The sequence below is a fragment of the Sceloporus occidentalis genome, unplaced genomic scaffold (genome assembly GCF_023333645.1).
Source record: "Sceloporus occidentalis isolate IW3139 unplaced genomic scaffold, rSceOcc1.0.p SCAF_2, whole genome shotgun sequence".
Classification (NCBI taxonomy): domain Eukaryota; kingdom Metazoa; phylum Chordata; class Lepidosauria; order Squamata; family Phrynosomatidae; genus Sceloporus; species Sceloporus occidentalis.
This window is the reverse complement of record NW_028316982.1, coordinates 226,489,973-226,512,432: the sequence shown is the minus strand read 5'-3', so window position 1 is coordinate 226,512,432 and position 22,460 is coordinate 226,489,973. Positions and strand designations below refer to the sequence as shown.

At 39.6% G+C, this 22,460-nt stretch overlaps 1 protein-coding gene across 7 annotated transcripts in view; it reads left to right on the top strand.

Moving 5' to 3' along the window:
- Window positions 1-22,460, top strand: part of PHLDB2 (pleckstrin homology like domain family B member 2) — a 101,904-nt gene that overhangs the window by 3,423 nt on the left and 76,021 nt on the right. For all 7 annotated transcript variants that reach the window (XM_089512299.1, XM_089512295.1, XM_089512298.1 and 4 more), the window contains exons 2-3: window positions 13,937-14,044; window positions 20,320-21,656. In XM_089512299.1, the coding sequence (XP_089368425.1) occupies window positions 20,334-21,656 (1,323 nt within the window). In that variant the 5' untranslated portion in view covers window positions 13,937-14,044; window positions 20,320-20,333. The remainder of the gene's footprint in view (window positions 1-13,936; window positions 14,045-20,319; window positions 21,657-22,460) is intronic.

The window sequence follows — 22,460 nt, the reverse complement described above, 5'->3', positions numbered from 1 at the left end:
AAATAGTGGCATAGATAGAGGGGTAGATAAATATTTAGAATTCAGATATCAGGGCACATCTTAGTACAGAATAACTGATTTCACAGAGCTTTCATTCCTGGTTTCACATATGCTTCCACCCCATATTTATTTATTTTTGCAGCCCAATGTTAAGAACAAAAAAGTTGTTGCTGTTGTTAAACAATTAAGGATGAGAAATGGTTGGTAATCTATTCCAAACTCCTCAAATACATCTGTCTGTAACCTACCAATATTTATCATGGTGTACCCTCCCTGAGCCATTTCTCCCAGATTCTGTTTTTAAAAAGGTAGGCTACCTTGGAAAAAACAATAATGCTAGGAAAGGTAGAGGGAAGTTGAAAGAGAGGAAGGCCGCATGGTAGATGGATGGACTCTATTAAGGAGGTGACGGGTATAGGTTTGCAGGAACTGAGCTGTGCAGTGGAGGACAGGAAGTCTTAAGATGTTTCATTCACAGGGTTGCAATGGATCGAGATCGACTGGAGGGTGGCTAACAACAACAAAAGCCTTATTATTGTTGTTGTTTATTTATATAGTGCCTTTGATGTACATGACGCTTTATCTTCCACAGCTTTGTGAGAGTGAACAAAAGAAAATAACTTTTGCAGCCAACTTGGTGCCCTCCAAATCTTTTGAACTATAAATCCCATAATCTTAATTCATCTCTGCTTGCTCGGGATTGTTGGAAGTTGTAGTTCAGCATATCTGTAGACATCCAGGTTGGGAAAGATGTTCAGTACAGTAGTCTGTGGCGCGTTATAGACAGGCCTTTAATACGTCCCCGTCACGTGCTAGGGGTTGGCCGAGGACCTAGTGTCCATACCGGCCTCACCCCTAGCACGTGACGGGGGCGTAAAGATGGCGGCGCCCTATACACATGGGCGCTGCCATCTTTACGTGCTGGACGCGTTGCGTCCGCACGTGTCGCCCCGGAAATGACGCCACAAATGCGCCCCTTGCGCTTTGCGGCGCCTCTTCCGGGGCCTGAGAAGGAGCGCGATTTCTGCGCTCCTTCTCGGCAGCGTCCGGGAGCCGCGCCGTTTAAAGGCTGCGGCTCCCGGATGGTGTAAACGGCGGCGGCAGCAGACCACCGCAATCCGGCGGTCTGCAACGCGCCTGTATGTATAACTTGCAGCAGAACAAAGTAGTAACTTTCCATAAATTTTGTTCCAGTGTGCTAGCCCTCAGCAGGTGACTGATTTGGTGAAACATGTTGCTTACATGGAGCATGGCTAGGAATTCAAGTGTAATCCCTGCCTCTTGCAGAACTGGGTTAAACATTATACTAAGCAAGTTACAGAGCAATCGCACCAGCTAGAGCTTCTCATCCCCACTCTGATCCTGCTATGTGGGAGGTTGAAAGTATGTTTGTGTCTTGTAATGAGTAGTTTTACATATTCTACAGCCCATAATACAGCAGCTGCTCCTTCATCATAAAATAGGGGAGCTGTCAAAACGTTCTCTCTAGTGAGGAAAGACTAAAAGTCTTGCTTGCTGGCCAGTAGTAAGAGTGGAACACTGACAGGTTTTTTTTAAGAGAAAATTTTGAGATGCAAAATGGCTAGGTAAAAGAATGAATTTGTAAAACATGGTTCAGGAGGGAATCCTTAATCCTCTGAGCTAACACAGTCTGCTAAATCAAAACATATTTCCATATTTTCAACCATGACTTGAAATAGACTTAACATTTCCTTTCTTTCAATTTGCTGTGCTATACATCTGCATTGCTGATAATTTTGCAGTATCATTAATTCTGATTTGATTACACTGGTACACCTTCTATTTTATGTCTCTGTGTGTGCCTTCAAGTCCCCTGTTGACTTATGGTGACCCCATACATTTCATAGAGTTTTCTTAGGTAAGGAATATTCAGAGGTGGTTTTGCCAGTTCCTACACAGTTACAGCCATTGATACAACTTTGTCATACAGTAATCCTGTGGAATCCTGGATTTACTAGTTTTGTGACAACTATGGAATTCTTTGTCAGAGAGCTCTGGTGATGTAGAGAATTCTAAGTACCTCACATTATATAGGATAGATCTATGGAGACACCCCTGTTAAACTGTGTGCAGATATGGCTCTCTTAAGCCAACTGCATACACAATTTTCTACATTGGGACAAATATCCATTAAAATGTACACATATTTATGAACAGCAGCGTTTATAAACTGATGCAGAAATGTTATTAAATAAACCTAAGATTGAAAAATGAGAAACTGACCAAAACCAAAGGTGACAAAGTCATCCATCTGTTCCACAACACATCTGTTGTGTTTATGTCAACTTCAAACAGAAATGAAGGGCATATAAAATATGTTTAACATATCTTTCTTTACAAATTGATTCTAATTTACTGCTATATTGTACTTGTTGGCTGCAGTGGAGGACAGGGAAAACTCAGATCTCATTCTGAGCTATAGAGAGGCATGAAAAGCAATGAAAAGTTAATGTTTTCCTAGTCTCACCATAGTTGAGAGGCTTGAGAGATGTCACCAGAAGAAAAATGCAGTCAGAAGTGGTTAGCTGGCCATTGAAATCATTTATGGCCTGTAAGGGACAGGAAAAACTACCTCCTGAGTATTCCTTGCCTAAGAAAACCCTATGAAATTTATGGGGTCTCCATGTGTTGATAGGCAACTTGAGGATACATACACATACATATGTATATAGAACATGTAATGTGATACAATAGTTATTGTGCCCTGGAGTGGGAATAATTGATCAGAGATTGAAAGATGCAATACCAATACCTTTTGTTCATACCGATTCAAATTTTGCAGCACAAAGCCTCCATCAGTATGATGTTTCAGGATATGAGAGCTATCTAGGTGTTAGTAAATAGCAATAGTTGATTAATAATGAGTGGTGCAATGGCGAGGCTATGACTACTGGTACAGAATCTCCTAGATTCCTGTTTCTAGTGATTCTAAGATAGATTCTGGCGTGTTACAGACCGCACCTTTGGGGTGGCCTGTAAGCGGCCCTTTCCCCGCTGTATCGGGGCCTCAGCTGCCACAACGGCAGCCTCCGAGGCCCCGATCCACCGCTTTCCAGGCCGCGGGGAAGCGGCAAAAGGCTGCTTCCCCATGGCCTGGAAAGGGTTGTCCTTGGGGCTTCATGCCCCAAGGACACCCAGTGGCGGCGGGGAGGAGGAGAAAGGGGCCGCTCAGCCCCTTTCTCCCTTGTGTCCCTGGCGCAGCCATCTAAAGGCTGCGCCAGGGACGCAAACCTCAGAAGGAGCTCCATTTCGGAGTTCCTTCTCATGCTGCAGACTGGAGCGTGGCTTTGGCGCGGCTTCTGGACTCTTAGGACGCGTGTATCATTGAAACACCATACCTCCAACATGATTCGAAGCAGCTTTATTTTGGCCTGTCTGTATGGGGCCTTATCCTTATGTTTCTTCCTCTGTGAGCAGAGCAATAAGTTGTGCTTCATATCTTGACCTCTATGGGTCCCATGCCTGGTTTTAGAACATTGTTTGATTCAGTGATCCTAGTGAATCATTTATAGTTTGAGATTACTTTCAAAGCATCTGATGCCATAGAACAGTTGTCCCTAAACCTTTTTTGGCTACTGCCTCCTTTCTTCTTGGGCCTAGCACACACATCCATGTGTACAGTGGAACCTCGGGATACGAAATACCCGGGTTACGAATTTTTCGGGACCCGAAAAAAACCCATAGGAAATTATTGATCCGGGTTACGAAAGTTTTTTCGGGTCCCGAAAAAACTTTTGGTGCTTTTCGGCGCGATTTTACACCAAATCGCGGCTTTTCCCCATTAGCGGCTATGGGGATTCGGCTTGCAAAAGCCGTTCGGGTTACGAAAGCGGCCGCGGAACGAATTAATTTCGTAACCCGAGGCTCTACTGTATTTCTTGATATTAAGTCTACTGTTCTACTGCAGATTCAAAACAACCATTCTCAGTTGCTGCTCCCTTTGCACCCAGTCATCTTGGGTGCAGCATCTGAGCAGCGATCGAGAATCCTCTCACCTATGCTGGCCTTGTGGTAAAGGCTAGCACAGTTGAGAGGTTTATTGGTCATTGCTCAGCCAGCTGTTCAGTTACTACTCTCCTTGTACTTGGTCACCCTGGGAGTAGCAGCCGAGCCGTGATAGAGAAGCTTCTCTCCTGTGATGGCTTTGCAGCAAAGGCCACTGTGGGCAAGAAACCTCTGGTTGCTGTTTAGCTGGCTCCTCAGTTGCTGCTCCCAAGGTGACCAGCTGCAAAGAGATAAACTTCTCCCTGCTGAGGAAGGATCTCAACCCTTCTTTACCAGGGAAGAGAGGGGCTCATCCAGTGTGTGTGTGTGTGTAGGGGGTTTATAGAGGCCACATGCTCTGGATTGGAGGCTGGAGTGGATGATGAAAAGGAGCAAATTTAATTACAGGAGTTGCTCCAAGGCAGGAATCAACCTTGGGTGTCCCTCCCCCAGAGACATGTCTTCCCCACACAGCTTCAAGTGCCACCCTCAAACATTGCTTCTGCTTTTACCTCTTCTCTCAGTCTGTCCAATGAACAAAAGCAGGAGCAGCAGAGCAACTCTCAACTGCCAGTCGAGTCCCAGCAAAGTTCACAAAGCTTAAGCAGGGTTGCAAATTTGAAAGCTCGTTTTTGCCATTGTTGTTTTTCTTGTGTACCAATACTTTGACTGAAGGTCACCCTATTGATCACTTTTCCCTCGCCTCTCCCTACCTCCTCCTTTTTTCCTTCACCGCCTCCCTGGAGCTTTCCATCACCCCCTGGAAGAGGGGTGGTCATACAACCCACTTGGGAAATCACTCCCATAGAACCATTGCCAAAATACTGCTCACCTATTTTCTGTGTTCAGAGGGCATGCAGTGCTGAATCTTGTCTTGCTCAGAAAAGATTTGTCATACCACACACAAAAATAGTATTATGCATTTTTAGGATTCCTTTGCAAATTATTCTCTCTCTCTCTCTTTTTCTCCTAGAACAAATTGGCCAAAGTTTCAGAGCAGAGTGTTATCAATGTGGTTCCTTAAAGTCACCTGTTGAGTTATGGCATGTTCATACATTTCATAGGGTGTCCTTAGGCAGACATGATTTTGCGAGTTTCTTCCTCTGAAATATAGCCTACAGTACCTTGTATTCATTGGCAGTCTCCCATCTAAGCAGTGACCAGGGATGACCCTGCTTAGCTTCCAAGATCAGACAGGATCTAATGTTTTTAAGGTATTTGGGCATGATTACTGCCTACATATCCTTAAAAGACCTGGATGCAGCATGCTATAAAGAATATATCCTGTTATATTTTCATAAGGACTTCAGGGAAGAAATAAAAATGCGTTCAGCATCATATCTGAAAATGTCTTTGGAGATTCACAAGTCTTAAGAGTGCAGGCATTTACACCTGGGAAGGACCCTTCACTTCTTTACCTTGCATTAATGTATTGTGTTTGTAATAATATAGATAATTACAACACCATCTGTGCCTTAGATTCATAGGAGCCCCTCATATGAAAGGAGAGCCTAAGAGGATTTTCATGTGGAATGCTGTCTATAAGCACTTTCATATTACCTTCAGTTTTCTTTATTATTTATTTTATTTTATTTGTGATGGAAATGTAAAGCCTAGGTTGTCTGGAACAGTTTTGGATTGCCTATTTACATGATGCTATCTAGCATTAATAGCACATAGCCATGCCATGCACATGAATATCACATTATAAGATTCAGAAATTCCTTTAATAAAATGTATAAAAAATTTACAAGGTTAAGAGTCTGCTGCAAACATGCAAAGTTTCCTATTTGAACTGGCTTTTATCAGTGGGACTGTCAAAGATAGGGATGGTTGATTGATATCCTATAATGCTAGATGATTCTTCAGTGTTTTTGGCTGGTTTTAGATCTGTCTCAAGCCTTTGACATAGCATATGCTATAAATTCTGGTTTTTTTAGAAAAGTTTTTCAGATTTATTTAGATTGATTCCAGTCCATCTTCAAACCTGGTTATGGATCTGGAAAAGGTTTGAAAAAGGATTGGGGTGAATTTAAATAAACCTGAAGAATTATTATCTTGTCATAATAATTCTGGTATGATGACATAGTACCATGCTCTGTGTGCCTTCAAGTTATTTCTGACCTATGGTGACTCTGGTGAACCATTCAAGGGGTTTCTTGGCAAGATTTGTTCAGAGGTGGTTTGTCATTGACTTCCTCTTAGGTTGGATATGCAGGTTGAGTACGCATACATGTTGAATATGCATGCATGCATCTACCATAGCTTCAAGACCATAATGACTAGACAGCTGAAATTTAGCGTGAATGCTAAGAGAATGATGAAGGCACAAAACTTGCAATTACTTTATGCTTTAAAATAGATTAATTGATTTTAAATAATTATAATCTCTCTATAGCCTGCAGTACTACATATGGCTACAAATTCCTCAATAGTAAGTAAGAGGACCCTTAGAATGTAAGTGGGCTTCTAAGGAGAAGAGAAGGCTTGGCATTGCATCTGGTTTCTGGACATATTTATTTTGGGAGAACAAATTACTTAAATCTTCAGTGCTCCTCATCTACTTCTTGAACAGCCTAGGGCCTACATCAGTGTTGCTCAGCTTTCTGGTAAACGTTGCTTATTCCTTACTCCAAGTGTGTGTGTGTGTGTGTGTGTGTTTGCATTGTGTGTGTGTACATACATATATGTCAGTGTGTGCATGCATCTATATCTATTTATGAGAAACCCAATTGATACATTATTTGAATGTTGGAATAGGATTTCAGAAAATCAGCGCTCGAATCACTGCTTGGTCATGGAAATCACTGGGTGATCCTGAGCAAGTAACATTCTTTCAGTCTCAAAGGAAGGAAATAGCAAATCCCATCTACAAGCTAAGGCCTTTCCTGGATGGGAATAACAGCTACAGAAATTATTCACGGATAATCTCCTGATTAGACTACTGCAGTGTAGTCCCATGTGTGGGAATGGCCTCAATGATTCAGAAGGGTGCTGACTTAGAAAAGTATACCAAAACCCCATAACACCATTTTCAAAGGAATTCCACTGGCTGCCAGTGCCACTTCTGGTCTGAATTCAAGGTGCTGATAAAAACATTTAAAACCCTAAATGGTTTGAGACCTTAGATTTTATGGAGCACTGCTTTTTGTAGATGCTTGTCCAAGAACTGAGATCTGCAGGAGTAATCCTTCTATGTGTCCCACTGGCAGGCATTGACAAAGGACATAGGTGAAGATCTTCTTTTCTGTGGCATGACAGTCGTGGAATGGCCTTTTCTCTGATGCCCAATTTGAACCGACACTGGTGACATTCATAGCCTAATAGTAGTTATCCATGTGCTATGGGCACAATTTTTAAACTCATTTTAAAATGGCTGGTTTAGGTGATAAATGATTTAACAGATTCTTAATCTTTTAAAGTTGTTGTTATTCTTGTTAAATGTTTTAAATTAATTTTATTGTGTGTTGTCCTGAGAGTCTCAAATATAGGATGGGATAGGGTTGCGTTATGGGTGATATAAGTTGGAAATGATTTGAAGGTACACAGCAACAGCAAATACTGTATATAGTCATGTATAAGTCTAGAAATTTTAGCCAAAAATGGATCCAAAAAACCTGGGCCGACTTATCCACTGGTCAATATAAGTACAGTAGGCCCTCCTTATGCACAGTGTCCACATGTATGCACCTCCATTGAATAATAGAAAGTAAGCCTGAGGGCAGGGAACCGTCTAATTAAAAAATTGTATGTACAGTGCTGTGTAAATTTACAGTGCTTTATAAATAAAGGTTAATAATAATAATAATAATAATAATAATAATAATAATAATAATATGGGGTGTGGCGATCCACGGGCACTCAAATCCATGGATCGCCAACCCACCGTTATGGAGGATCCACTGTAATAGTTTGTATATATGCATATATGAAATTAGTATATATAGCAGTGAAGAAAGCATACAAATTATTTCCCCATGTCATCAGATGTCAAAAGAGTATAAATAAAAAATGTTCCTTTTTATAAAAAAGATTCTCCTTTTGAAGTGTTCCACATAGTTTCCTTTAAGCAAAGAAAAATGTCATAAAATATTCTTTGCTAGTTTTTTGCCACACTGAAAATATTTGGTGTTACAAGGATAGTACTTTCCAGTGAAAATGTGATACATCCCCACGTAAGGGGAGGGTGCACTGTATATGTATCTAAACTTTTAAGTGTGCGTTTATTTTAAAATGACAACGTTATATTGCAGCAAGTCTTCTCTAGAATTCCTTTGTGCCACAGTTCTATCCTGATAATTAGATATTTAACAATCAAGAGAATATTGGTTTTGTCATATTTTATAAATTCATATTCTCCCCAAATTATCTATATTTTTATAGAGCTTGTAAACATTATTTTTGGACTGTAACTCAGCTGTCAAAATCCTCCAGCCAGTGGCTGTGCTGATTCTTGGATTCAGGAAGTTGCAGTCCAAAAAGTAACTTCCAAATATATGCAAATGAATGAGACAATATCTTTGCCTTATCTTTTTCATTGTTTTACTTCCTCTCTGAAGATTACTTGACCAGTTTAATACAGTACTGACAGTAATATTAAAGAGAAGTCTAGAGTTTTAATTAACTGTTGTTTCATTGTTCATAAGAAGCTGTGGAGATTATTTAAGTCTCTCTCTCTCTCTGTCTGTGTATTTTATGGATATGAGATGAAGGTTTCATAATATTTTGGTTTTTAAATCTAAAGTTTCTTGACTCTTAGAGGTTAGTTTCTGTGGTGGTTATATATTTGTGCTCTTAAAAATGGTGATTTCACATTCTTCTCTATTAAGAGAAATCTCTAATTGAGGGCATACGCTGGGGTTTGGTTCCAAGATCCCCCGTGTATAACAAAATCTGTGTATGTTCAAGTCCATTAAATATAATGACATAGCAAAATGGTGTCCCTTATAAAAAATGGAAGATCAAGGTAAATTTATACTTTTTTGAACATTTTCAAACCATGGATGCTTGAATCCGTGTATAAGAAGGGCCGACTGTATAAGCATCACAGAAGGTAGTGGTTATCCTGTATGTCAAAACCCATCCTTGTAGTAAGGGAACAATACAAAAGAGAATTGAATCCTCTATTTTGCTAGTTAAACTTTTTGGACTTCCTTTCCTCTCCCATCTGCCACCCCAACATCTTCCGAAAACCAGATTTGGATGGGTTTCAACAGTTCAGGGCTAGTGTTTGAAGTGGGGAGAGGGAGGTGTGGGAGGAAGACCAAGAGAAACTTAGAATTTACTTTTCTAAAAGCAAAGTCCACCACAGAATTTGGTCCAGATGCCAGTTTTTGCAGACCTTGTTCTCTGGGTTTGTTGTTGTGTGCCTTGAAATCATTTTTTACTTATTATGACCTTAAGCCAAACCTGCCATAGGGTTTTCTTGGCAAGAGTTGTTCAGAGGAAGTTTGCCATTTCCTTCCCCTGAGGCTGAGAGCTTATGACTTGCCCAAGGTCACCCAGTACGTTTCATGGTCAAGCTAGGAAATGAACACTGGTCTCCAGAGTTGTAGTTCAATGCTCAAATGACTACGCCATACTGGCTCCCCAGCAGCAGTTCTTTGGGTGCCCGCAATAAAACCATCATCATTTTCTGTAAAGCTGGTACCTTTCAAGCTAACAGGTCTAGGATGCTCTTCCTGCTCCTGTGCATTTGTATGTACCTTCAAGTTGCCTATCAACTTACCTTTTCTCTCAACATTATACAGGAATGAAGTTGGAACTATATGTAAGAATTTCTGATATAAAAAGTTGCTTTCAGGCAGGAAATACACAAAAATGATGATGTGTTTTCTGTGCATTAAATATGTATTGGGCAGAATCGCTTATCACAATGATACTTGTGAAATTTTCAGATGTGTGCCATATGGATTGAATTTGTTCTTTACATCTTTGTCAGCTCAGTTTGGCAAATTTATATGTTCTGTGCATATTGAATGAAGGAACCTGTTTCCTTATGAAGCTGCCTTATTGTACTTGCTGAGGCTCTTTATAAATAAGAAAAAGAAGTGCAATCAAATAGAGTTGTATAGAATATAATATAAAGCACCCTTCGAATGAGCTAACTTACTCTGTGCACCCCTTTATGGGCCATAATTGTTGTTTTACAGATAACTCACTTTCTCTTAAATTACATATTACAAATACTTTGGGGTCCCATTTTGACTCTTCCTGTATTAGAACATAAAGTCCGAAACACACTGTAGAAATAATCCTGTTTGAGACTGCTTTAACTGCCCTGGCTCAGTGCTAGGGAATTCTGGAAGCTGTAGTTTTGTGAGACATTTAGCCTTCTTTGTCAGAGAGCCCCGGTGCCACAATAAACTATAGTTCCCAGGATTACCTAACATTGAGCCAGGGCAGTTAAAGCGGTCTCAAACTAGATTATTTCTTCAGTGAGTTTTGGACCTAAGAGGTCAAGAGAAGAGGATGATGTGTGGATGAAGCTTGGGCAGTTCCTCTAACATTTTTTTTCTTTTTTTACTGCACCTTAATCTGCTTCATTCTGCAACTCTTTGCATACTTCCAAATCTGTTGCTGAGCACTGGAAGACCTTCTTAAGAGAATGGCATGCTATGTTGTTGTTGTTGTTGTTATTATTATTATTATTAGCTTTATTTATGAAGTACTGTAAATGTACACGGCGCTGTACAAAACCAAGTAAAATCCAGAATATATAAAAAGCCTGCCTGTGGTGTACAATCTAAAAGTTAAAACAACAATTTAAAACATCATAAGAAACAAGTTAAAACATCAAATATCCAATATTGAGTCACGCATCAGAAACAACCAGGTCACAATCACAGACTCCCTGGGAACGCTTCCCTAAACAATATGGTCTTTAACTCGGCTTTGATGCTGGTTAGAGACTTGTTGAGTCATACTTGTAAAGGGAGGAGGTTCCAGGAGTGGGGGGGGGGGGGCAGCAAGCGAGAAGGGATGAATCCGGGATGGGGCCGTGGAAATCCTGGGCTGGGACAGGAGACCTTGGCTACCAGAATGGAGGGAATGAGTAGGAATGTAGGGAGAAAGAAGTTTAGAGAAATAGGGAGGGGCCAGCCCATGCAGGGCTTTGAAAGTGAGGATACAACAGAAAAGGGTAGCCACAAGCATTCTTCCATTGCAAGAACTGAAATGTCGTCTGTTAATAGCAATGTTTTTCTGTGCAAGCTTTTTACTTGATTATGTAGTAACCAGCATTTTTCAAGTTTTGATTCTGTTACTTGATAAAATCCTCAGTCTATATATGCTCAGTCAAAATTCAAGCAAGCTCCCTTTCGCCCAGCTAATAATTTTTATTTCATTAAACAAATCTCCCCTAATCTGGTGGTGTCCAGATGTTTTGAACTATAATTGCCAGCATCTCCATTGATCATTCTGGTAGGGATTGATGGGTTTTGGAATCCAGAACATATGGGGACCATCAGGTTGTAGAAAGCTAAATTAGAGTATTCCCCCATTTGGGAGAATAATATTGTAGAGCCTTGGATTTTTTAAAAAATAAGATATATCCCTCTGTCTCTTTTTTCACCCCCTTATTTGGAGATACACCCAAAGAAGATTTCTTATCCTTTTCATTTTAATTTCAGTCTGGAATTAATATGGCCCACTTGCTCAGTTATTAGATGTAATTATATCTATAGCTGGACATAATTTCATGATCAAAAAGGTCAGTCATGAGGGGCTAATAGCACATCTTCTACTAGTTGCCATTGGGAATTTGCCACCTTCAGCAGTAATGTTCTGATGTATATTCATTAAGCTTGATGGGACTTATTTATGTGAAGTTCTTTCTTGTTCTGGTGGTGACAGTCTTGTTCTGATGGTGACATTCAAGTTCGTATATCTAGCTTTACACTGATAACACTAACTGGCCATTATACCTCAAAGTTTGAGACAGGAGTCTTTCTCTAAAAATGACAAGGTTTTAATGTAACACTGAGTAAACCATATTACATCAATGGTTCCTTTTGGTTTACCAGTTTTTCCACCAATCCAGCACAATTACAATGACGAGGTTTTTGCTCCCAATTCAGTTTTTTGTGTGTGTTGGATAATGCTGATCATACTGACTGCAAACAAAATCCAGTGTTTTCTGTAGCGATCTAAAATGAAAAACTTTGTACCTTGTCAAAACCAAGATGAAGGGAGACTTCGTCGCGGTACAGAGCACCAAAAAGAGACGCCGGGGAGGTGGCTCTCTTTGCTCCACAGCAGCGCTGCACAACCAAATTGTGCGATGCTGCTGCGCAGCAAAAAAAGAGTGCCTGAAAGTGGCTCCTTTTTGCGACGGAGTTGCGCTTCCGCAAACCACCAGAGACGGCGCAATGGTGTTGCACTGTTTGGATGCTGCACTGCTGCGACGTCATAGCTGTGTGCGCTGTGTAGATGGTGCTGTGCAGCTGCGCTGTCCCCTTCACGAGCTAGGATTGCGGGGCGTGTGTACGTGCCACCCCGAGACAATCCTAGCACATCGCCATGACACCGCAAAGGGCCCGTCTGTCCAGTGTCTTAGAAATGCAACGTATTTGAACTACAATTCAGAATGCCTTAGACAATATGACACCATGCCTTGGGGATTCTGGAAATTGTAGATTTTCTTTTTCAAGCTAATGCTAGTAGCACCACATTAGAATACAGACCTTGCAACACATCCTTTGGCCTTATTACACAACAGCAGATAACAAATAAAATAAAATGTTATTATTCTTCAGGATCATACACAAAAGTGACTTGGTGTTTTTTGTATTTAATTTTAGTCTTCCTTATCTTTACTTGCATAGTTGGAGGATTTTTTGTTTTGTAGATAAGGTAATACATTTAATTAAAGATAATAATCCTTATTTTATTTTGAGTATAATACCCTTGAGTATAATTTCCTTTGAGTAAAATAAGTACAAATATTTCTCCCACTGTGTTTTCTACAACTTGGATTCATTTTGATAAAGGACTGTTTGTGAAGGCAGAGCTGTTGGAATGAAAGTTTGTTCCCATTTTCTTATACCAAAAATATTTATATCGCACCTTTGATCTTTCTTGAATGTTCTTCAAACATTCATGTCTCAAAACCTGCACATAATGTGCCTAGCTGAGATAAAAGTATATTTTTTGATACTGGAAAAAATGTGAGTTGAGATTGCATGTCTGTGTGTGGTATTGGCTGGAAACTAAATGTGAATAAATACCAGCTTTCTTTCATTATAATCCTGTCTAACTTGTGTTTTCTTCCCTTTCTTCCAATCCTTTGGAGGCAGTATAAAAAATTCTAGGACTGGCTGATGGTTAGCCTGTGGCACTTCATTTATTTATTTATGACTGTTTTGAAGTACTGTCATCTTCCATATGCCTTTTGGATTGAGATGACTAAATATTTGGATAAATAGATAAAAAGCAAGGTCTATTAAGTGAGTCTTGGTGATGAACATCCTTATGTAGTAGCTGCATGGGCATAATTGAATGAAAAATATAGTGTAGCACAGTCTCCTACAACGTGATGGCTTCTAGATGATGATCACCACAGTCTTCAGCTAGTAAAGTCAGTGAGCAGGGAAGATGGAAGTGTGGTATAGCAATAGGCATCCTGGCCCAGCCTGCAGGTACATGATACCCTCCAGATCTGTTGCACTACAGTTCCCATTATTCTGGGCCAGTTTGCGCATTGGCTCATGCTTAGGTTCACTGGTTGTACTTTTGCTTTGCTCTTTGTTTATTAGGGTTCTCCTGTCTGTCCATTTTGGTTATTGTTTTGCCTTTTAAGCTATATTATACATCTTTCTATTTCAAAAGTAGGATATCATGTTTTAATAATAAAATAAGTGTATATTTTCAGGACATTTCTTAAAATTCTTGTTACCTGTTCTTGAAGGAAATGTCTTTGTTTTATTTACAGGTGTCAAAATTCCACAGTTCAGTCTAACATGGTTGTAAGGATCTGTACCTTCTGGCAAATAATGTGATGTCTACTAGAAATAATCTTGTGTACCAAAGTCTTGGACAGGTATGAGTTAAGCCCGTTATTTACTTTCAAGGGAATGCTTTGTTAACATATTATGATCCTTGGTATCATTGTAATTTGTATATGAAAGTCTATAACATAATCCAAGTCACTTCATGTACTCAAAAGTACATTCCACTATGTTCAGTGGTGCTGGTGCTTACTACCTAGACATTATGGAGCCCTGGTGGCGCAGTGGTTAAATGCCTGTACTGCAGCCATTCACTCAAGACCACAAGGTTGCGAGTTCAAGACCAGCAAAAGGGCCCAAGCTCGACTCAGGCTTGCATCCTTCCGAGGTCGCTAAAATGAGTACCCAGACTGTTGGGGGCAAATTAGCTTACTTGCTAATTAGCTTACTTGCTGTTCACCGCTATGATCTTTGGAATAGCGGTATATAAATAAAACAAATTAATAAAACAAATTATTATGTTTAAGATTGTAGCATCTATGGGCTGTGGTATCTATGTGGGTTTTACTTCATTTTGTTGACTTTTCATTTGAATATTGCTGAATCTCAAGTTATGTGCCTTTTTGTGAAAAAGCAGACATGTAGGAAATTAAAGTGTTTCAATATAGGGTTAGCTAGCAAATCTTTTAATACACAGCGATGAGGGAGGCATTCTGCAACCACAGTTAATCAATTTAAACTCAGGTTGACCTTCAACTAGAGAATATTCTCCTCACACCTATGAAAACAAACCTCTGCTAAGCTGGAGGAGCCAATAAACCATTTCAGAAGGCATGGTTAAGAAGTAGAACACAATGCTGAAAGCATTTTAAAAATCTTCTTTACAGAAACATACTCTGAGTACATCAGCGGATAAAACAGAAACTCACAGTTAGTAGGAAAAAACATATTTTGCCTTTATGGGGTTTCATTTCTTCAGATCATGTCAACAGTACTGTAAACTTAATACTCATTGCAACTGGATGTGTTGTGGATGAGCTCTCTAAAAGTTTTTTTTTGAAGTGCAGAAATAGTTGTAGTGGGACAGATAGTGGTAGAATTCAAAGACATAGCCGTGTTAGTCTGTAGAGTCAGAGATCTTGTAGCACCTTTGAGGCTCAGTCTCACATACCTATGGCATATATATGTCTGTCCCTGGCTTCTACTCTACCAAAAGCATCTGTGGAAGTAGGCTAAAGTCTACGAAAGCTCATGCTGCTAACTTCTTTCTGTCAGTTAGTCTCAAAGGTGCTACAAGATCTCTCTACATAATGGGACAGATAATGTGTATATTCACACTACACAATTAGAGCAGTTTGATATTACTTTAACTGCCATGGTTACATCTTAGTGAATAATAGAATTTATTTATACCCCGCCCAATCACTAGGAATCCGGGCGGCTTACAACAGTAGGGAAATACAAAGCAATAGCAATAAATAATAACAATATACATAAGATAATAAAGAAATATAACATAGCAATACATAGCAAAAAACATAACAACAACAATAACAGTAATATTGTAGCAATTCAATAATGACATAAGCCTAACACTGATTATTACATTCAAATCAATAATTATCAAAAAGAATTCCCCATTTCCAACCCCTCAATGGAAAAAATAACAAGCAGATGCCAATAAACAATGAAACAATAGAGGAAATACAGCACAAGTTACAACATTACCGTCAAGGAATTACAATAAAAGATTACAATCTAACAACCTGAAAAAGGGGGACACTAAAAATTAGCAACAAGATAATGTTCTTCTTAGTATTGCCCAAGGCTTTATAGGCCAACGCCCAAGCACAGTTGGTCCAGGGCCGGAGGAGGGGGCACGATGTTAAAGGGGCCTCCCTCCCTCAGTCCTCCATTCTCCTCCTGGCAGTCCATGGCTGGGAATGGGAGCCCAAGGCTTTATGGGCTGACGCCCAAGCTGAGTTGGTCCAGGGCCGGAGGAGGGGGCAAGATGTTAAAGAGCCCTCCCTCACTCAGTCCTCTATTCTCCTCCTGGCAGTCCAAGTCTAATGAAGCCTGGGGCTTGAGTTTGGTAAGATACTTACAATTCTTTGCTAGATTTTTAGTGAACTTCTTTGACTTACAGAACTACAGATCTGTAACAGAATTCTAAGTATGTCCCCACAGACTGCAAATTCCAGGATTCTGTAGGATGGAGCCATGATGACTAAAGTGATATCAAGGTTGATATAACTGTGCAGTGCAGATACACGTGCTCAGGATAACAGTGCTGATGGGATAAGTTTACTTAATTGGAATTGAACTAATAATTAACCGTTTATTTTTGTTCTTTCTCAGTGTAGATTCTGGCATTTTTCTATAACAAGGAAAAATAAATATCTTCCTTTTGATACCTTGTATAATTTTTAAAGTATTTTTGGAGTGCTTGGTGGTAAAATGTGTGGTTTGTAAGCAAGAAGAGTGGTTCAATCTTGGCATTAGATGGGCAGGAGAGCTACAGCTAGTAAGCATAGGTTATACTGACCTTGATGGACTATGGTTTTAGTTACTATAAAATAGTTTCTTGTCTTCTTAATCATTCTTTACAATGATGTTGTTATGTACCTTTACGTTGTTTCCAACATATGGCAACTCTATGTCAGTTTAGTCACGAGGCTCTCTTAACAAGATTTGTTCAGAGGGGTTTGCCTTTGCCTTCCTCTTAGGCTGAGAGAATGTGATTTGTCCAAAGTCACCCAGTGGGTTCCATGGCTGAGTGGGGTTTTGAATCCTGCTCTCTAGAGAAGTAGTGCAACGCTCAAACCACTACACCATGCTGGCTCTGAATTTCCTTAAAATACCACTGTTAATCAGAACCGTTTTCATTATTGCAAATGTGTTCTGAATATCTTTGTTCAGCTCTGGAACAAATGTAAAACAATAAAGAATGCTTCTGTGTGTGTGTTTCACAGCCCACCATATTTATTGTTTAGGGTAAACAAACAAACAGCTTCATTTATATACCACTTCATACTGAACTAGCAGTGTCTAAGCAGTTTACAACTCTAAGCTAATGCCCCCCAACAAACAGGGTACTCATTTTAGCGACCTCAGAAGGATGCAAGCCTGAATTAAGCTTGAGCCCTTTTGCTGGTATTGAACTTGCAACCTTATGGTTTTGAGTGAGTGGCTACAGTACAGGCATTTAACCACTGCGCCACCAGGGCTCACTAGGGTTCCCAGATCAGGTGACTTTCCTAGCAAAAATGCTAGCATGTTATTTAGCAAATGACAAGTCTGCAGTAATAGCCAGTAATAGTGCAGGGAGCATCTAGTTAAAGACTAAAAGTCCTGATAGGAATCTGTCGTGCTATATGTCCATAGCCTATAGCAACCCATGAAAAGTTGTGTTATGAAAAACCCTGTATTAGTATATAAAGCTGCAGATAGTGACTCTAGCAACTTAATCAAATTGTTCTTATGTATGTTGGGTGGAGTAATGGAAGAATCTAGCCAATGCATAATATTTTCCATGTGTTTCTCCTCCCTGTTGCATAGTAATAGCCTTTTGCCTCACTACCAATAAATCTGAAATGTTTTGTCTGGACCCTTGAGAAACATGTTTGTTTCTTTGTTAAATACTTGAAAACTGGGATTCTGTTCTTTAAAATTACAGCCCTTTCCCTCTTCCCTTTAACAAAAAATATTTTTCAAAGGTAAGGTAATAGGGATAAAGAAGAGTGCATACGGTGCTCAAATATTACATCACAACTTTATGGTGTTGTGGATAAAATAATTTCCGCAACTGGGAGCCTTTAACAGGATGCAGATTTCTTTTGGTGGACACTGACACTTTCCTTCATCTGTCTCATCCTGTGATCTCATTGTAGCAGTGAAAAGAGAGACCTGTTTGCTCTCTTTCTGTTCTATTTGAAACTGGTCCCTTCCCTTGTACCACTCCCAAGTTTTATCTTTCTCTGAGCTAACAGCACTGCAGAATCTGTTGTGTCCTATACCAACTTACTTGGCAGCAAGTTTTCATGAACTCAGTTGGACATACAGTGTGCCTGTGCCATACATGGGCGTGCTATACGCAGTTTTCAGCTTATGCTGAAAGCCATGCGACAGAATTGGCAATGGCGCATGCCATGCTGAGCCACATGCATGAGCCCCATTATTTTCAAAGGGCCTCAAGCATACGCAGTATTTGTCTTACATGAGGCATCCGGAACAGATCCCCTGCGTAAGGCAAGGGAGCACTGTATTTCTGAATAGGAATGTACAGGATTCTCTTGTTCACTACCTTTATATTATTTTTAACCTGATGCTAGTATTTTCATCTAGATCCTAAGCATGTTAGGCAATTTCCGCTGATGCTAAGCAGTAGCAGAGGCAGTACAAAATGGTTATCTCCATAGATGTTTGGACATGCAGTCATACAATTTCTTGTTGTTAACTGCCCTCGAGTCGATCTTGACCCATGATGACCCTGCTGATGAGACATCTCCAAGACCCTCTATCTTCCATTGCTCTGCTCAGCTCCTACAAACTCATACTCGTGATCTCTTTAATAGTGTCCATCCATCTTGCATGTGGCTTTCCTCTCTTTCTACTTCCCTCTACCTTTCCTAGCATTACTATTTTTTCCAATTATTTGTGCCTTCTCATGATGTGTCCAAAGTACCTCAACCTGAGTTTTGTCACCTTGGCTTCTAGGGAGATTTCTGGCTTGGTCTGCTTCAAGACCCAATTGTTTGTCTTTTTGGCTGTCCATGGAATCCTTAGCACTCTTCTCCAGCACCACATTTCAAATGAGTTGATTTTCTTCCTATCATCCTTCTTAACTGTCCAGCTCTCACATCCATACATGACAATAGGGAATACAATGGCTTGTGCAAGTCTAACTTTTGTGCTCAGTTGTATACCCTTGCATTTTAGGATCTTCTCTAGTTCTGTCATAGCTGTCCTTCCCATTCTAAATCTTCTTCTGATTTCCTAGATGCCGTTTCCATTTCTATCAATGTTTGATCCCAAGTATGAGAATTCTTTTACTATTTCTATTTCTTTATTGTCTAATTCAAATGTGTGCAGGTTCTCTGTGGTCATTATTTTTGTTTTCTTTATGAGGCCTGCCTTTGCACTTTTTTCCTTGATCTTTCTTAGTAGGTGTTCCAGGTCTTTGAGGTTTTCTGCTAGTATCTCAGATTGTTGATATTCCTTCCTCTTATTGTCACTCCTCCTTTTTCTATCTCTGAGCCTGCTTTTCTTACTATGTGTTTTGCATATAAGTTGAACATGTAGGGTGATAAGATGCAGCCTTGTCTGACTCTTTTGCCAACTGGAAACCATTCTGTTTCTCCACTGTTCTGACAGTAGCTTCTTGATCTGAATCCAAATTCCTCATCAAGACTGTCAGATGTGTTGGCACTTCCATGTCTTTAAGGGTGTTCCATAGCCTTTCATGATCTGTGCAGTCAAAGACTTTGCTGTAGTCTATAAAGCATATGCTGATTTTCTTTTGAAATTCCCTGTTGTGCTCCATTAGCCATCATATGTTTGCATTGTGGTCCCTTGTAACTCTTCCTTTCCTGAACCCTGCTTGGACCTCTGATATTTCTCTCTTCATGTATGGTTGGAGTCTATGTTGTAGAATTTTGAGCATAATTTTGCTTGCATGGGATATTAGTGCTATGGTTCTATAGTTTATAGTATATTTAGATATTTATAATATATAGTTTATAGTATATTTTATTTTCTAATAAAATAAAATAATTTTATAGAAAAGATTTTGGTAAGAAGGTTTTTTCTTTAAAATCACTTTAGCTCAATAGGTCTTCCACTCAATCCAGAGAGGTTTGGAATAGGCACGGAGATTGAGAATACCACTGTATGGCCCAAATGTAGGACTCCTTTGCCAGAAATTCTGGGTTGATCTGGAGGATTATTGGACTTGTACTGCCTATGACACAATAAAAAGAAGGGCAACCCACCTGTAAGATTCTTGGGACTTCATTTGATCCTCCATTTTTTCACTGTCGAATCAGACAACTAAAAGGAGGTCAGAGAGTGCCTGGTGTTCACTGTAATTCACTGATTTTATGGAGCAAAATGATATACAGGTCCTATGTAGGTTTTTATTTTCACTGAAACACCACTCTGCCTTGAAACCTTTATTATAATCTTGTTATTTGAAAATGCTCTGAAGCACATGACTGAAATTAATGATCACTATTGACTAAACTGGTATATCATCACAGTTCCTAGAAAGTCATTATGATTTTCCAGTTAAATGATGTACTAAAAATGAGTTACATCACTACTTCAAGTTAGAAGATAAGTAATTCACCTCTTCTTCTTTTTCTTTCAGATTCCAGTAAAGTGATGGAAGAATATGACCACATGCAAAGCCAGGTAGAAATACCAAATACTAGTTTGGGAAAGGAGATGATGATGAATTCTCTTGAAAACGATCTTCAGGACATAATGGAAAGGCTCAACCAGAAAAAATATTCGTCCAGTCTGAAATTAAAAACAAATGCTGACTACTCTGGTTCTTACTTAACCCTCTCGCAACCTCTCTCACCACCAAAGTCTAGCCCTGCATCCAGTGTTAAAAGCATGCCGTCTGTTAACAGAATTCAAGGAAGCAAACCATTGGCCTGTGAGAGCTCTTATCTTTCAGACAAGAATGTTTCTGCAAAGCACATGAGCTCTTTTTCAGGCACATCTCCATCCTTAAGTGAGCACAGCCTCAGAAAGAGAGACTTTGATATTTATGCTACCAGAGAAAATGAGAAACAGTTTGGACATCTGGATAAATTTCCCTATTCAAAGTATAGTCAGAAAAATAAATCTCATGATAATGTCTACTTCCCAGGAATGGTGGATGGGCGGAAGAACTCTGGATCTCTTCTTGCAATGTGGAATGGAAGCTCAGGGAATGAGGTCATTCTTTTACCACTTAGTGGCTCTGGAGCTGCCAGTATGCCCTCCAGTCCAAAGCAAGGTAGGAGGATGAATATTCAGGATTTTCTGTCACTTCAGTCCAGGGTAGCTAAACAGAAAGATCCAACAATGGAAACTCTGGGGTCTAGAACCAGGAAGTACTCTGGTGGTTCACTGAGCCATATGGGAGTTTATAGTCGGTCATTACCCAGGCTTTACAAATCTACTGAAAGCCAGCTCATGCCTCTGAGTTTACCCCCAAGAAACTCCCTTGGGAATTCCAAAAGAAAAAAGACTATGGAAAAAGACCTTCTACCTCAAAGCATGCTGGATGCTGACAATTACCTTAATTTTTCTTCTCATACCTCAGGAGTTTCTCCATATACAAACTTTGCATCAGAAAGCAATTCCTACGTGAACTCCACTCTCAGTGTTCCTGCAAGCCCTCGTATAGCTAGGAAGATGCTTCTGGCGTCTTCTTCCTCATACACATCTGATGACTTTGATAGAATTGGACTCTCAGGGACCAGCCCAAATAATTCTTTTATTCCTGTGGATTCTGAGAGGGTATTCCCTTTCCAAAGGAAAATTTCTAGCAGTTCCATGGAGTTTGATGAAACAGAGCTGGACAGCTTCAGGCAGACTCCTGTCCGGGAGAGAAAGAATAGCATTAGTTCAGTATCTGGAAGGGATGACCTAATGGACTACCACAGGAGGCAGAGAGAAGAAAGACTTAAAGAGCAGGAGATGGAGCGACTGGTAATGATTTTTTCAAGTTAATTTTTAACCTTGTTTTCTGCTTCCAAAGTTAAACGTTTCAACATTTATACTATATTATAATGGTGTTTAATGCTGCTATGCATTTTTAAATTTGGGTGAAAAAAGGTTTCTTGTGTCAATCTTTAAAGATAATGGGCCATGTAGTCTTAAAATTTGATCAGTGTAATAAAACCACTGTATGGTATAGGAAATTGATAGAAAGCATAGCTTATTTCTGTGCCTTCTTCCAAAATGACCAGACACTTAAAAGCCACAGATTACATAGTCTAGGGATCCAATATTTTAAGAAGAAATATTTTGTGGCTTCTGAGTAAGTAAAGCCATGTCTCCAGCCTAAGTTGTTTGAGGGCATATTTGTATGCATTTTGCTGAAGGAAAAAATCCAAAAATTGCTATGATGGCATATTTGTCAGTTCATCCAATCAGAGCATATTTCCATTTCTGGTAAGGTTTTAGTAATTTATTTATATAGAAAAAATGAAGTATCATGCAGAAACCCTCTTATTTATTTATTTTGTAATGCAGCCTTATGCCAACTTCTTTACAGTCCATAATGTGATATATTTTTTTCCACTGTTTACAGTGCTCAGCTTGCTCTTAATATATGGGATGACTAGTTTTATCAAACGGATATTATGCTATTTGAGTTTCTTAAAAACCACCAGACGAAGCCATTAATTTAATCATGTTCAATTGTTCATATCTTTTCCTTAATAATTTGCTTTTCCAAATGGCCTGTGACTATTTTGTTTTTAAATCATTTTTAAAGAAAAAAAATCTTTA